Raw genomic sequence first — 16,896 nt, 5'->3', positions numbered from 1 at the left:
TGTTCATTTCACTTTAAAATTTACCACATTGCTGTTTCTAATAGCCTGTTTATTAGGTTTCTCGTCTTAAAGTAAAATCTTTCCCCTTATGCTTCACTAGAATAAAGGTCACATTACAGTACAAGTACAAATCTGACACAGCTGTACAACTGAGCAACAAAACGAGTCAAATTCTAGTTTATTTTCAAAATTTGATTATTTAACAGTAGTCAACTTTTTCAAAGGATACCTACTGTATCTACTGTACTGTATAACCTCGATTTTATGAAGCAAAATTAAGTTATCTAGCTAAGATTTGCACAACGAAAATTAGAACAACAAGAATGGTGTATCAATCTCTAATTTGTTTATCATGGTGTACTATTTCAACTTTAGGTTATAGATGTATAACCGAATATGAATAAACAGAAATGTGTTCTAAAGAAAAACAAGTTCAGACACAAATTGGAGTCTCCGATAGAACAACATAAAATGTTTCTTACTGAGCTACACAGTGAAAATGCTCTCAGCATGTAGTTTAGGGACTCCAACAAAATGAATGAAAAAAAAAAATTAAGAATAAAAAAAAATACAAAAAAATGCAATAAATGTACAGGTAAAAAATTAACCTGTACATTTATTGCACTTTTTTGTATTTCTTAATTCACTGTTATAAAAACTTATTTTCCATGGACGGGTGCTATACCGTGAAATGCTGCATAAAAGACAACTTTTTTTTTTTTTTTTTACAAAAGTAAAGTCTAATAGTAAGTCTAGCTGTCTTTCCTAAATTTTCTTGAATGAAATACAAATGAAAACATGTAACTCTTATATTCTAGTAATAAGTGTACTATATATCATGCACTGTTATTTGTACATGTATAATTCAAGCCTCCTGTCACCAAAGAACTGTATGTAGATTGAGATTCCATGGCACTGAGGCAGCTGTCAGATAAACAAATTGCTTTATTCACACTAATAAGTCAGACAAATCTCATGAATTATTCAAGGGTGAATTACAACACAACAATGTAATACAGGTACTTCACTCTGTATAAATTAAAGATAAGCTTTAACCATAGAAAACCAGCGCTGAAGAACCAGCACGCAGGCTCTTTTGTCCTGTGTCATTTCAGTAGTAAACACTGATTAACCTAGCTTAACCTGCGGATTCTCAGCCTCAAGGCAAGTCTTTCTCTGACTGTTGAAAGCAAAGGAAAAGTGATTAACTTTCAGTGACAACTTTCTATCAAGCTCGCTCATTCTTACATGAGAAGGAACTGGAGAGATGGCACTATATCCATCAAAAGAGGAATCCTCAAATTATCCAAGGAAAAAATGTGTACTGTGCATACTGAGCAGAAAATGATTCAATCAAGCTGTGACTAATTAAATGTCTCCAGTTGGCTTTTATGTAATGATAGGAGACAACAATTAGAGTTTGTCATAACCACCATGGGTTTGGTCTACCCTCAGTGCTAATCAGGTGAATGTAAAACGGGTCAATAGGCAGTGACTCAACAAGAGAATTTTCAGTAATCAAGCAGCTTTAGCTAATCAGAGGATCTGTCGAACAGTTTTTAGTGAGAAAGATACATGGGATATTCTCACCATTTCCTTCCTTATTATCTTATGGACACATTCTATCATATATATATATATGTGTATATATATATATATATTGTATGGTCAGGCAGAAACATGGTTATTTGTTGTATATTATTACAAGATAGACCATAAATTGAGACCTTAATTCGATTATTTTATTTCACACAAGGTCTCCTGTTGGGACAGAAAATTTATGTTTTTTCTACAGTTGGGGTGGCATTGAAACTTTAACACTGCATTTAACCATTGAAGGTTGTGTTGACCAATCTTCAGGTTTCAGCAATCTCATATTTGTACAGAGTTTCTTTCCTGACAATACTGTAAGCTGCATTTTGTATTTTTCTAGTAACACAAATTTCGTTTTTTGTTTTTGGCAAAGAATTCACAGATATGCAAAATGTGCTTATCTAGCATCCAAAGCATGTTAAAGACTCAATGACTTTCAAGACATTATGCTAATAATTTGCTTAAATAAAAAAAAAATTAGCCATCATTTCAGTAAAAGTTTGTATGCAGTCTATATCGCAATAGTTTTGAGAGTAAAGAAGAGAAAAGAACAAAAGCTTACTTTTCTTCTTCCCACGATCCTCAGAAGAACTGGATAATGTAACTTCCTGTTGAATAAAGGTTAATATTTTAATGTAAAAAGTGACCTATTATGGATGATTAATGGAAAAGAGTGTTCTGAGCACTTTGAAGTGTTTTAATAACAATGTTAACTTTAAATAAGGAAACTACTACTACTACTGCTAATAATAATAATAACATTAATAATAATAACATTAATAATAATAATAATAATAATAATAACAACAACAACAACAACAATAATAATACTACTACTACTAATAATAATAACAATACTAATAATAATAACAATACTAATAATAATAATAATAATAATAATAATAATAATAATAATAATAATAATAATAATAATAATAACATTTTGATTTCATATATTAGTTTACTCGTTTCTGGTGACTTGCATTTATCTTTCCATTTTTCGTTTGTCTTTAAACTCATTTTGTAGATTATTTATCGTTTAGTTAAAATTAATAGATTAAATGTTTTATCCTCACAGACCTGATCCCAAGTGTATCCGCAGTGGCCGCGCGCGAGGCTCTGAGACTCCGCCTCCAGCCTCGCGCTCAAAGCGGGAATCCTAAGCGGGGCGAGCACGCGCGCAGCTCTCAATAAGCGCGAGCGGCACGGAAGCCAATGAAAGCCACAGCAGGGCGAGTCAAACACTGTTTATCTGGTTTTAGAGGAAATTTGTGACGGAATATCATCAGGTAAGCTGGCTATAAAGACTATGTTATGTTTCTGTGCCACGGAATTAACTGATAATGTTAATAAGCAATTAGAACGCAGGTTTAATTCACCACCAATGATTAGTAATTAGTAACTGTAGCTGTGGCTAATTATTGTTCAGAATTATTAGCCATAATTTGTGAAACTCTAGTTACATGTCCTGCTAACATAAATTATATTTGTTTATTTATATATTTATTTATTTATTTGGTTGTTTATTTATTTATCTATTTAGTTGTTTGTTTATTTGTTTTTATTATTATTATTATTATTATTATTATTTAATTATCTGGCCTGTTTATTTATTTATTTATTTTTATTATTTGTTTTTATTTTATTCTCATTGTTTTATTTATTTATTGTTTTTTTATTTATTTGTTTGTTTGTTTGTTTTTATTTAATTAATTAATTCTCATTGGTAATTCCTAATTAAACACTGATTTTATAAAGTAATTTTTCTTGGTTATGGTTGACAGCTATAAAATCTAGCTTTAGCTATTTAGAGTTATAGTATTAGATAACTCTAATCTGTGTAAGAATCTATTTGTGTAATCTGTTTTTCATGTGCTAATAAAAACCAGATATCATCCACAAATCAAATTCGAACAAGCAGGTAACGTCTGCGATGTACTGTACTGTAGTGTGAATACGTTTCTGCCATCTCTGTTTCAATGGAAGTATGGTTTGTAATAGCTTGTAAAGCTTATAATAGTGATTTAATTCTAATTCTCATAAAATGCCCCCAAACCGCTGGTGTAGATACACATGCAGCTGATATAGACCAAGGTTCTGGGAACCGCAGTAATATTAACTGCCTCTGAAAACATGAATCTAACATGCTCAGTGTGTGAGAAATGAGCATGATTACATATATTCTTCAGTTCCTCATGGCCTATGTTGCACAAGATGCCGGAAGAATTCCTTTGAGATTCTGGTCGATGTTGACGTGATTGCATCAAACAGTTCCTGCAGATTCCAGGTGCACTTTCCAGGTGCACTTTCATGCCGTAAATATCCCGCTCTACCACATCCCAAAGGTGTTTTCCTGAATGTAAATCCCGGTTTGCTTTGTGACATGGTGCAATCAGTCATCGAGCTGTAAATAGCCAAAAGAAAATGGGTAAATTGTGGTCACAAAAGGATGCATATGGTGACCAAAAATATTTAAGAAGTTTGTGGCATTTAAGTGATTATTGTTTGGTATTAACAGACCCAAAGTATGCCAAAAAACATTCCCCACACCACTGCACACATCCACCAGAATGGACTGCTGACACAAGGCAGTTTGGGGTCATGGATTCACCACATTTTGACTCTACCATTTGCATAAATCCATATTTATCAGACCAGGCTACACTATTCCGGTCTTCGGCTGTTCAGTTTTGGTGACCATGTGCCCAATGCAGCCTCAGCGTTCCATTCTTAGCTGACAGACATGAAACCCGATGTGGTCTTCTGATATTAGCTCTTCCACCTCGTTTTGATATGTTGTGCATTCTGAAAAGCTTTTCTGCCTACCAAATTGTACATGATACTGTACAATTATTTAAGACTGCAGTCTTTCTATCCACTTGAAACAGTCTGGCCATTTTCCATGACCTCACTCAGAGATTGCCCTTCATTGGATGTTTTCTCCTTATTTCCCCATTCTTAGTAAACTCTAGAGACCTGAAAACTCCAAGAGAGCTGCATTTACAGAAACACTCAAACCAGCCTGTCTGACATTAACAATAATGCCACAGATCAAATCACTAAGAATAAATCTTTTCCTCATTCTGATGGTTGGTGTAAAAATTACCTAAAGGTCTCCTGTTGGGAGGAAAAAATGTATGTTTTTTCTACAGTTGGGGTGGCATTGAAACTTTAACACTGCATTTAACCATTGAAGGTTGTTTTGACCAATCTTCAGGTTTCAGCAATCTCATATATGTACAAAGTTTCTTTCCTGACAATAAGCTGCATTTTGTATTTTCCTAGTAACACAAATTTCGTTTTTTGTTTTTGGCAAAGAATTCACAGATATGCAAAATGTGCTTATCTAGCATCCAAAGCATGTTAATGACTCAATGACTTTCAGGACATTATGCTATTAATTTGCCTTTAAAAAAATAAATAATTTAGCCATCATTTCAGTAAAGGTTTGTACGCAGTCTATATCGCAATAGTTTTGAGAGTAAAGAAGAGAAAAGAACAAGAGCTTACTTTTCTTCTTCCCACGATCCTCAGAAGAACTGGATAATGTAACTTCCTGTTAAATAAAGGTTAATATCTTAATGTAAAAAGTGACCTATTATGGATGAGTAATGGAAAAGAGTGTTCTGAGCACTTTGAAGTGTTTTAATAACAATGTTAACTTATAAATAAGGAAACTACTACTACTACTGCTAATAATAATAATAATAATAATAATAATAATAATAATAATAATAATAATAATAATAATAATAATCATAATAATAATAATAATAATAATAACATTTTGATTTCATATATTAGTTTACTCATTTCTGGTGACTTGCATTTATCTTTCCATTTGTAGCCTGGTCTGATAAATATGGTTGGTGTAAACATTACCTGAAGCAGATAGCCTGTATCTCTATGAGTTTATGCACTGTACTGCGACCAAATGATTGGCATATTTGATAATCGCATGAGTGAGTGAGTGCATAGGTATTCCTAATAAAAGACTCAATGAGTGTATATACGCAATTCAGGGAAAAACAAGTGGCAAACATCCCATTTTTTGTCCAGTCCCAAAACCATTCATATGATCTGAGCCATGCCAGTGCGAATTTTATTTAATTTAGAGCTTTTACAGATGATAAAATAAAAGGTTAGGGTTAGGGTTCATTTAAATCTATTACTTAAATTTAAATTCCAGTAATAAAATAAAAATTAGAGCACAGTTTGGCTATGCCAGAATTCGTATAAACATCACAGAATCACGAAACTATTCCAGATTTAATGCATGAGCAGACTGCCAACACTCTGTGCAGTAAATGTGAACACTGGTGGGCTGCATTTACATATAGGTACCAGATAGGTTCTTGCACACAATTGCCAGTTACAGAGAGGAGCTCGTATTTTCAGATAATGATGTTGGTAATTGTGTAGCAGCGTAGTGCAGTTGGTAGCGTTTTACGTTTATATTTACAGCATTTGACAGAAGCCCTGGGTCCTGGGTTTGATCATAAGTCCAGGTTCCTCTCCATGTGGAGTTTCACATGTTGTACAATGTCAGCATGAGTCTCCTCCAGGTGCTATGGTTTCTTCACAGATCCCAAAAACATGGCAATAAGTGGGATAAGATAAAATGGCAATTGGTGTGAGTGTGCGCGTGTGTGTGTGTGTGTGTGTGTGTGTGTGTGTGTGTGTGTGTGTGTGTGTGTGTGTGTGTGTGTGTGTGTGTGTGTGTGTGTGTGTGTGTGTGTGTGTGTGTGTGTGTGTGTGATTGGTCTCCAGCTCACTGTTATTAAGGGAGCTCTGGAGCCACCATAGCCCTGCCAAAATTAAGCGATGACTAAAATCAATTAATTAATGAATTCTTTTTTTTTCTATAATTCATCTGCTCACTGAACAGGTTACTTTTTATAGATAAATGAAACATCCTGCTGAAATGACTCTTAGAATTGAACAGCTTGTCAAAACACACAAAGAGTGAAGAAAAAACACATCTGACAAAACATTTATTAAGAAAGGTGACTTTCTGAGCTGAATGTTTGACCCAGTATTTTACATAGAATAACAAATCACAAAGAAAAATGCTTGTATCGCAGCACTGTCAATCAACTTTACTTGAATTTCTAACCAACATTTGCTGCAGCGCAGTCATTATAGCATGAAAACGCTTGTAGCACATGGATGAACACACAGCCTAAAGTTTAGTCACATATCACATGACCTGCCTTTCTCAGTCTAAATAATTTTATTGACTCTCCCAGGATGAGTCACTGGAGTGTTGATAAGGACAAATATGACTGGAAATAAAGACAGAAAATGCAGAACCGGTAAATGGGCATACAATATGCTTAGGAAGTGTTGACTGCTACTGTATAAAGAAGCCATCAGCTAGTAAATTGGAAAATCTGATTGCTTCCCAGCTTTGTTTTGTTGTGTTATATGTCTGTGTTATATTAAAACGATATGTTACAACAATGAAGGAACATTTTACGCTTTGGTACCAAGCGGAATGAAAGCTATCCGCAGAAAAAAGACACCATTTCTTTTCATATTTATTTTTGCATATTTAAATGATATACACGCTCCAGTCTTTAAATGTGTAGTTATTTAGTATTTTAACAGGATGCAATTATTAGTAATCTGTGGAAAGCTGTGGGGTGTAGTTCAACCAGCGTTCTTTGTATGCAAGCAATAGCAGACACATTCAAAATTAATTCATGTATTATATCTTAGAAGGAACCCAACTGAGACCAAGTCTTTTTCACATTACATCAGCATTAACAACCTATCACGTTAAGTCGTAATGAATGCAGTGAATATAAAAGTTTTTTTTTTTTTACTGCTTTCTTCATTGTGTTATGCTTCAACACCTCACACTTTGATGAGCTTTATTTAAAAAAAAAAAAAAAACAAGTTTATTTCCCAGAGTAAATGTCATTAGGACTAGAAAGCATAGTGGCCTTGCGACCTCAAGAAAGTTGCACAGTTCAGGAGTTAAAAGCATAACTGATGTGCTGCAAGTACACAAAGGACTGATATCTCATTACGATGCATCCAGCATACTGTACTGCTCGTTGAAATTATCGGCGCAAAAGGGCACAATTAATCGTAGAAGCGAAAATTAAAAATTAATGTCAATTAATTTTGACCCCAGCAGAGAGCTTCTAGACTAATATAACTTAATATCATAAACCTCACAAGCTTGGACGAAGAAAAAGAAATTCATTAATTTTTTGCTGCAGGCATTTGAAAATGAATGAAAGAGTTTGGCCGTGAATGTCCATGGGAAATTACCAAGTTTGTGATCAGAGCATAATATAAGCCTTTCTGAAAACATGGCCTCAGAAGCAGATCAGGGCAAAGCCAGACTCTGATGACAGAGGAAGCCCACTGAAGCCCTACTGAGCAAATAATGGCTACAGGTCAGGCCTTTTTTCCTGGTAAACATAATCATGCGTGATGTAAACCCCCTTAAGGTGGAATAAGTGTATTTCTATGACTCAGTATCTTTTGATGTCGAGCACTTTTAAAAGTTTCATGTAGCCATCTACCTTGCTTGTACTCTCAAACCAATAGCAAGCTATTTGGCTTTGCAGGGCTAAGGCTGAGTCAGATGTTGCAAGAGAATGTGCTCAAGACCAACTCATGAGACTGAACATCTTGAAAATAAATGTATCCAATTGCACTTTTCAAATAACATATATTGTGCACCGGTGATTGAGAAAAATGGGTGTAATAGAAAAACCATGCCTCGGGCCAAACCAGGGTAGACAGTCAAGATGCAATAAAACCATAAGGCATCACACTGTTACAGGTAGACAGAATAAAACAAAGAAATAACAACGAAGAAGCTGTTGTAGTTACATCATTTCGTGTATATCGTGTTGTACAAATTGATAACAAGAAATAATCGAAACCATTTTGTCCGGTAGTGTTGCTAAATTCTTGTTTCCGATCGGACAGAGTTGACAATGCAGCAGCGGTTTTAATTATAGGTTTTAATATGTATTTGTTGTAACACAGTATCATTTCAATAGTAACAACTCTATAGAGGAAGCGCTATGTGTCTCCTGATATAGTTTTCTCGAAGGAGAAGGAGTCTCCAGTGTGAGCACAAGTACAGCTCTAAAATGTTATTAACAGTTTCCAACACAGGAAATTAAATGTAACTATAAACGGATAAAAAGCATCAAAACATCCTTCCTTTGTGACATGCATTATTGGACAATAATTCAAAGATTTGTGTGTTGCCAAGATTACTTTCCTATAACGGCACACCGACAGTGTTTTTAAAGTGTTTTTAACCTCGATTCCAAGGTGAAATAAATGTGAATAAACACTTTAAAACAAAAAATATTCCACGTGCTACCTTAAAATATGCAACTAACACTCAACAGTTCTTATCTTTACCAGTCGAACTAAATTGAAGACACTAATGGAGAAAACTTCATCGTTAACAGTTGTATGATTTTACAGACTGGAGAGTCACTTAATCTGCCAGTTGCTCATTTTGTAATAGAGTGGGCAAGAATGAGCCAGCCATTTGCTTATGCATCAAGGATATAACCACACAAATGGCTACAGTATATGTCATGTGTTTTGCTTCATGCTATATATCTAAACGAGACTAACAAGCACGAGTGCTTCTGACGTCTTTCAGTGTCTTACAATCTGTTATGAGCTAATGAATTTCACACCTAGGTCTTAAGTAAGAAGATGAACACAACAGTGTATGCTGCTGAATCTTAAAACTATCTCAGTGCATTCAAAATGTCTTTCTACACATATTTCCTGTCATCTGTTCAAAAAATGAAATAAGGTGGCAAAATTCATGCATCATTGTTGCACAAACTGCATAAGCACTCCACAGCACTCGCCCACTCAGGACACAACCAACTGTTAAGCTACCTCCTCTGGGGTTTCCAGAGCCATCTGTGATTTCTGAAAAGGACAGAAATCGGGTTGTAAAGTTTTGGCTAACGAATTGCTTTTTCTCCAACTCTTAGGCCAGTGAAACTGCTTTCAAGTATGGAGGCCAGTGGCGGTGGTTGGCAGAGTGAACCCATGACCTCTTGCTTCTTTGGCAACATCTCCTCCGAGAACGCCAGCACGGGTCGGATATATGAGGTGGCCGTGCAGTCAGCGAATGGCTCGACAAAACGCAGTCCACAGTTTGTCGGGGTGGAATTGCTCCAATCTTACAAACTTCTTATCATTCCTTGCTATATGATGGTTGTACTAGTGGGAGTTTTCGGGAACTATTTACTGCTTTATGTCATTTGCCAGACCAGGAAGATGCACAATGTAACTAATTTCTTCATCGGGAACCTGGCCTTCTCGGACATGTTGATGTGTGCCACCTGTGTGCCATTCACCCTGGCGTACGCCTTTAACCCTCGAGGTTGGGTGTTTGGGAAATTCATGTGCTATCTGGTGTTCCTTACACAGCCAGTGACCGTGTATGTGTCAGTGTTCACATTAACAGCAATTGGGGTGGACAGGTAAGTGGCCGTCGTTCCGATGTATGAGAGTAAATGAGAAACGTGTCATTATTAGCATAGACGTCCATTTTTAGATCCATTCAAAGTGCAGTCATCTCTCAACAAGAAATGCTCGAAGCTTACAAGAAATACAATATAGCCACTGGAAAATGTCTCAAGGTTTTTTGCATTCACAGCTGGTGAAAACTCAGCACACACTTCTCATATTGTCATATTCTCACATGCCCATCCTCCTGGGCATGAGGGAAGCCTTCAGACTTCTTCCAGGAGTATTATTTTATTCAAGGTGCCAGAACCATACTTATCAAATGCACATACAAGTAGAAGGTGCACTATTCATTTTAAGCTCACCAGAATGGTTCACAGGGCATCTACAGTATGTGAGACTAGACAAAAATAGGGAGCTGTTTACCTTCAATCAGGGTTGAGTTAGCAGTGAGTCAGACACCCCAGATTTACAGCATCTTTATTAAGTGACTGGTCAGGATCACAATGATTTAGATAAGACTTAGACTAACATCAACACCTGATGTCATTAGAAGATATGATGGATGGTTAAAAAAAGAACCTTCGCATTCTCATTTTTTTTGTGTGTGTGTTTTTGTTTGTGTTTTTGGGGTTTAAAAAAAATCTAAATACATATCACAATGCAAATACTTGGAGCACTGAACATATCTCAATACAAGTAAAGGTATGTCTTTTACATAGGGGGGTTATTACTTATGTAATCTTATTACTTATGTTTATTACTGATCTAAATTTGTTCTAATCTAAAACATACATGTGGCACACCGTTAAAACTCACGTACTTCCATCCCATTTTATTTTTTTGTCATTCCTCATAAAGCATATAGTTCAGCTCCTATATATATCTTTTATAGTATATACTATAAAACTAATAAGCAAGGTACATATATGTAGGAGTGAGGAATAAACCTGGACCCCATGACAGGTCTAAAGCATTAATGCTAGTGTTAAATGCTAGGGTTTATAGCATGCACCTACTACAGTATATTTTAAGAATAACGTCTAATCTTTGTTGAAGAATAAGCATATGAGATTTTAGGCTCATTATTGTTTCTAAATTAGACAGAGGATTTTACATGAAATCTATTTAAACTAAATAGAGATGGGACGTAGTTTGTCTGTATTAATTGCACATATTTTTAAAAATGTAAAAAAAAACGAAAAAAAACATTTTTTTATTGCCCTTTAGATACTATGCTACCGTGCACCCGCTGAAGAAACGCATCTCAGTCCTGGCCTGTGCTTATCTACTCTCCGGCATCTGGATCCTATCCTGTGGCCTGGTCGCTCCAGCTGTGGCCCACACATACCACGTGGAGTTTAGAGATGAAGGCTTCACCATTTGTGAGGAATTCTGGATGGGGCAGGAGCGTGAGCGTCTTGCCTATGCTTATAGCACCCTCTTCATCACGTACGTTCTCCCGCTCTCGGCACTTTGCATCTCATACCTACGCATATCTGTCAAGCTCCGCAACTGTGTGGTGCCCGGACATCACACGCAGAGCCAAGCGGAGGCACAGCGGGCACGAAAGCGCAAAACCTTTCGACTAGTGACATTGGTGGTGGCAGCGTTTGCAGTCTGCTGGCTGCCCATTAGTGTCTTCAACGTCCTCCGTGACATTGATATCGACTTGATTGACAAGCGCTACTTTCTGCTTATTCAGCTGCTGTGCCACCTGTGCGCCATGAGCTCGTCTTGCTGTAACCCATTTTTGTACGCATGGCTTCACGATCGCTTTCGAGCAGAGCTGCGAAAGATGTTCACATGCCACAGACGGATTGGGATTGGGATACCCGGTAACAACTGTACCGCTGCCAGCGTGGTGCTCTGACAAACAATGAAACCCATGAAACCCATTTAGAGGAGTGTATGCCACAAGCAAAAAAAAATGTGGAGTGGTTACGGGTAGACGCACAGAACAAGACAGGCGGTACTTTAAGACACATGACGTGTCTGTTGGAAGCCTGACCAAAAATGTAATTCCATTTCTACTAAATTTCTCACACCAGAGCCTTTCTAATAACGCTCCTGTGAACGCTTCTGGCTCAAAATTGAAATCCTCAATCAAAACCCAGCACCCTCAGAGAGCAAATGCTACACTGAAACTGGAAGAGTTGGAATACTGGAAGAGAATAAAAAAGAGAACCAAAGTCATTACAGAAAGTCACGAAAAGTAAGGAAGACTTAAGAATTTCTGGATCACAAACAATGAAAAAGAATGTGTATTATCGTCAGTATAAAACTAAATCTAATTAACAAATGAAAACTCAATCAAATAAATGCAGAAACCAATGGTTTAGTATTGTAAAAAATATTCTTTGTTTGAGGTTTGTGTCCTAAGGATAAGGATCGATTGAAACATAAAGAGCAGCACTGGAGGCATCATTTTTACAGGATACTGTAGAGCTCCAAAGTCAGATAAAATGCCAGATTTCCTCCACCACTTTCTTAGGCAATGTAGTTCACAGTGCCGTGGGACTGGTGTCATAATGTAGGAAATGTACTTAAGGAAGCGTTTTAATGACTATAACATGGTTGTGTAACCATATAACCTGTAATGTTTATGAGTCATTGTGATGCAGAGCTAACGTTCAGCTCTCTACATATATTTAAATTCCATGGGTTGTGCAGATTGGGATCTTCGGTGTTCAAACAGTACAATTGCAATGGATGATAATGCATCATAAATAGAATGCTGATTTCCATGATGTGAATTATATATTTCTAAGATGAACATCATCCTATTTTTGCAGTGTGGTACACTTGTTACACGTGTTCATTTTCTGAACTTACCTTGTTAAGTGTTATGGTTTAATGATTTGAAGTCATTCAAACAGAGTTTAGATTCATTACTATATGAATTATTATTGTTATAATCGTGGTTATAAATGATTATTACGCTTGACCTGTCTAAATTGCGGATGTGCATTGCGGATGTGTTATAAGGTTCTACCTGAGATACGAACGAATGGAACATACAGTAAATGCTTAAAATGCTGAAGTCATTATGTTTTACAGACGATGGGACGTTTCTACTATGTATTCTGAAAACTAGTGGAAAAAAGTCCAAAAGTTTTTTTTATTTTGAATGCTGTAGGAAGTGAACATATCAATGGCTAAATCGTTAATATGGCAATCAGATATAGTAAGGAAAAAAATTATTTCATCCCCTGCTGATTTTGTACGTTTTATGTCCTGGCTGAGGGAAGGAGGTTGTCACCCATGATTTAATGGTACATGACCCCATCCATCATCCCTTTGATGTGGTGAATTTTTCCTCTCCTCTTAGAAGAAAATCACCCCAAAAGCATAATGTTTCCACCTCCATGTTTGACGGTGTTATTCCTCATCCTCCAAACACAGCGAGTTGAGTTGATACCAAAGCGCTCGATTTAGGTCTCACCTGACCACAACATTTTCACCCAGTTCTCCACTGAATCATTCAGATGTTCATTGGCAAACTTCAGACGAGGCTGTACTGTACATATGCTGTCTTGAGCAGGGGGACCTTGCAGGCCCTGCAGGATTTCAGTCCTTCAAACTCCACAAGGTGAAATCTTGCATAGAGCCCCACCCCGAGAGAGACTGACAACGATTTTTCTGTTTCTTCCATTTGCAAATAATCGCATCAACTGGGGATGTGGTAGCTCAGTGGTTAAGGTGTTGCGCTACTGATCGGAAGGTCATGGGTTTGAACCCCAGGTCCACCAAGCTGCCACTGCTGGGCCCCTGGGCAAGGCCCTTAACCCTCAATTGCTCAGTTGTAAGTCACTCTGGATAAGGGTGTCTGCTAAATGCCGTAAATGTAACTGTTGTCACCTTCTCACCCAGCTGCTTGGTGATGGTCTTGTAGCCCATTCCAGCCTTGTGTAGGTCTACAGTCTTATCCTTGAACAGCTCTTTTGCCTTGGCTATGTTGGAGAGTTTGGAATCTGATTGATTGATCAATTGCTTCAGTGGACAGGTGTCTTTTATCACTGTCGGGGGGAATCCTCGTATCTCCAAAACCATTATTTTTCAGGAAATAAAAAAAAACGCTGTATCTAATCTGCAATGCACAGGGTTTAGTCCGTGTTGCAGTGGATTGTCTTGCGCTAAATTCCTGTCCTCAGACGAGCACCAGAACTAGCAGGGGTCAAGATTTTTTTTTTCTTCGAGCCCAGTGTTTTGAAGACATTTACCTCAGAAGACGTGTTGATTCGTTGCGATTCTTCTTGAGGAGAAATATGCCGTGAAGCTGTCCCACGGAGTGAAGAAGAGGTGGACAGTTGAATTGTCCAATGGAGTTAAGAGATTTGTGCTCAAGCTATTTTCAAGACTTTAGATTGGTTAATAACTTGTAAAAATAACAGACCCATGTGGGGACTGACCAATAGCATCGATATGTGAAAAAATATGAAATTGACAAAATTTTGACATACGGGGATTCTGCCCGACAGCGACGACATGTAATGAGCTGAGATTAGGAGCAGTCCCTTTAAGAGAGTGCTCATAATCTCAGTTTGTTATCTGTTTAATAGACACCTGGGAGCCAGAAATCTTGCTGATTTTTTTAAAATGTTTTTTCTGGATTTCTTTGTTGTTATTCTATCGCTCACTTAAAATAAACCTACCATTAAATTATAGACCGATCATTTCTTTGTCATCGGACAAACGTACAAAATCAACAGGGGATCAAATATGTTTTCCCCCACTGTAGTTCTCTGTATGTAATTCCAACATTGACATGCTGTAAAAATTAATGTGAAGTGCAATTGATGTGGCATCAATAAACAATGAGCAGACATATATATTTTTCCTTTTATGTATGTTAATGTTGCTGCTTTGTCTAAAAAAAATCAGTTAGATCAATAAAACGTTGTTTACTTGTAAAACGTAAAGTTTACTTTGCGAAGCAGCGTCAATCAAGAACAATTAGCACATGTTCATTTTCCCAGCTGAACCGAAGAAAGATGCTGTGGATGTGATAGCTGCCACTATTAGAGAAACAAAAGTACAAAATGTAAACATTTATTTATTTATATGTTATAGAACAGTAATGGTATTCAAAAGCCTTCTCAGGCCCTAGAATTGATCTGATTTTGCTTGTGAGATGTCAAACAATCCAAATCACACATGCAAGCCATGTCACAGTGTCACTAAAATTATCACTGTGTCACTACATTTATCACCGTGTCACTACATTTATCACTGTGTCACTACATTCATCACCGTGTCACTACATTTATCACTGTGTCACTACATTCATCACCGTGTCACTACATTTATCACCGTGTCACTACATTCATCACCGTGTCACTACATTTATCACTGTGTCACTACATTCATCACCGTGTCACTACATTTATCACCGTGTCACTACATTCATCACCGTGTCACTACATTCATCACCATGTCACTACATTTATCACCGTGTCACTACATTCATCACCGTGTCACTACATTTATCACCGTGTCACTACATTTATCACCGTGTCACTACATTCATCACCGTGTCACTACATTTATCACCGTGTCACTACATTCATCACCGTGTCACTACATTTATCACCGTGTCACTACATTTATCACCGTGTCACTACATTTATCACCGTGTCACTACATTCATCACCGTGTCACTACATTTATCACCGTGTCACTACATTTATCACCGTGTCACTACATTCATCACCGTGTCACTACATTTATCACTGTGTCACTACATTTATCACCGTGTCACTATATTTATCACCGTGTCACTACATTTATCACCGTGTCACTATATTTATCACCGTGTCACTACATTTATCACCGTGTCACTACATTTATCACCGTGTCACTACATTCATCACCGTGTCACTACATTTATCACTGTGTCACTACATTCATCACCGTGTCACTACATTTATCACCGTGTCACTACATTTATCACCGTGTCACTATATTTATCACCGTGTCACTACATTTATCACTGTGTCACTACATTCATCACCGTGTCACTACATTTATCACTGTGTCACTACATTTCGAATTTCTACCTGCAATATGTGTCTAAATCTGCTTTTGGTCCCAAATAACCAAATCACTTGTGTTGCCAATCCCAAAATCCACAGCATGCAACAAAACGGCATGGCAGAAGGAACAACACGGTCTGTAGCCTATCATGCCATCTGAGCACGTTAACAGATGCTTGGCATGACCACAACAAAAAAATAAGAGGCAACACGAAGACAGATTGAAAGAGAAGGAAAGGAAATGTTGCCATGGTGACTCATTCATTTGCTCTCTCTTGATTTTTTTTTTTATCCTCACTCAATCACCCACCATGAGAGAAGCACTTTTTTTTTGATGATGTGCTATACGACGAATCAGAAGAAGCTAAACAAGTGAGGGAAAACTTGGATAATAAGGCCAGCAACTAAGGGACAGCAAGGTGGTAACAACGGGGATTAAAAGCCATCCTTAGTCGAGGCCAAGGGAGAAAAACACTCTACATGTTTGTGAGATTTCTCTCTGTTAGTGGAATGTGACTTGCAGTCTGCTACAATTTCAGCTACGTAAAGCAATTACTGTTATTAACACTGTCTGTAAAATTGCCTTTTTTCCCCCTGCACTGTAGAAACCAATTTACTGTACACTCTCAGGAGTACAAATGATGCACAATTGCACCTTTCCTTGTTGCTGGGAAGTTATCATTTTTTCAACTGTAGTATCTTTTATTGAAACAGGTACATGTACCTGAAGTATATATAATTGCAGTCTAATGTATCTTAAATAATCTTTCACCATTTTTCTCCCCAATTTGGT

The 16,896-nt window shown here is 37.0% G+C and overlaps 1 protein-coding gene across 1 annotated transcript; it reads left to right on the top strand.

Annotated features, from left to right (window-relative positions):
• Positions 1–2,692: 2,692 nt before the first annotated feature.
• On the top strand, positions 2,693–14,184 carry prlhr2a (prolactin releasing hormone receptor 2a). Its single transcript, XM_027166882.2, has 3 exons — positions 2,693–2,882; positions 9,588–10,082; positions 11,299–14,184. The coding sequence occupies exons 2-3, from the start codon at positions 9,610–9,612 to the stop codon at positions 11,939–11,941; spliced, it is 1,116 nt and encodes a 371-aa protein (XP_027022683.1). The 5' UTR covers positions 2,693–2,882; positions 9,588–9,609; the 3' UTR covers positions 11,942–14,184.
• The last annotated feature ends 2,712 nt before the right edge of the window (positions 14,185–16,896 follow it).

The sequence above is a fragment of the Tachysurus fulvidraco genome, chromosome 14 (assembly GCF_022655615.1).
Source record: "Tachysurus fulvidraco isolate hzauxx_2018 chromosome 14, HZAU_PFXX_2.0, whole genome shotgun sequence".
In the NCBI taxonomy this organism is placed as follows: domain Eukaryota; kingdom Metazoa; phylum Chordata; class Actinopteri; order Siluriformes; family Bagridae; genus Tachysurus; species Tachysurus fulvidraco.
This window is presented reverse-complemented; position numbering and strand designations above follow the sequence as displayed.

Bases quoted from the DNA above. Each gene is read 5' to 3' on its own strand.
- prlhr2a (XM_027166882.2), top strand. From the start codon at position 9,610: ATGGAGGCCAGTGGCGGTGGTTGGCAGAGTGAACCCATGACCTCTTGC. The intron at 10,083-11,298 runs GTAAGTGGCCGT...ATTGCCCTTTAG, and splicing joins ACAGCAATTGGGGTGGACAG to ATACTATGCTACCGTGCACC.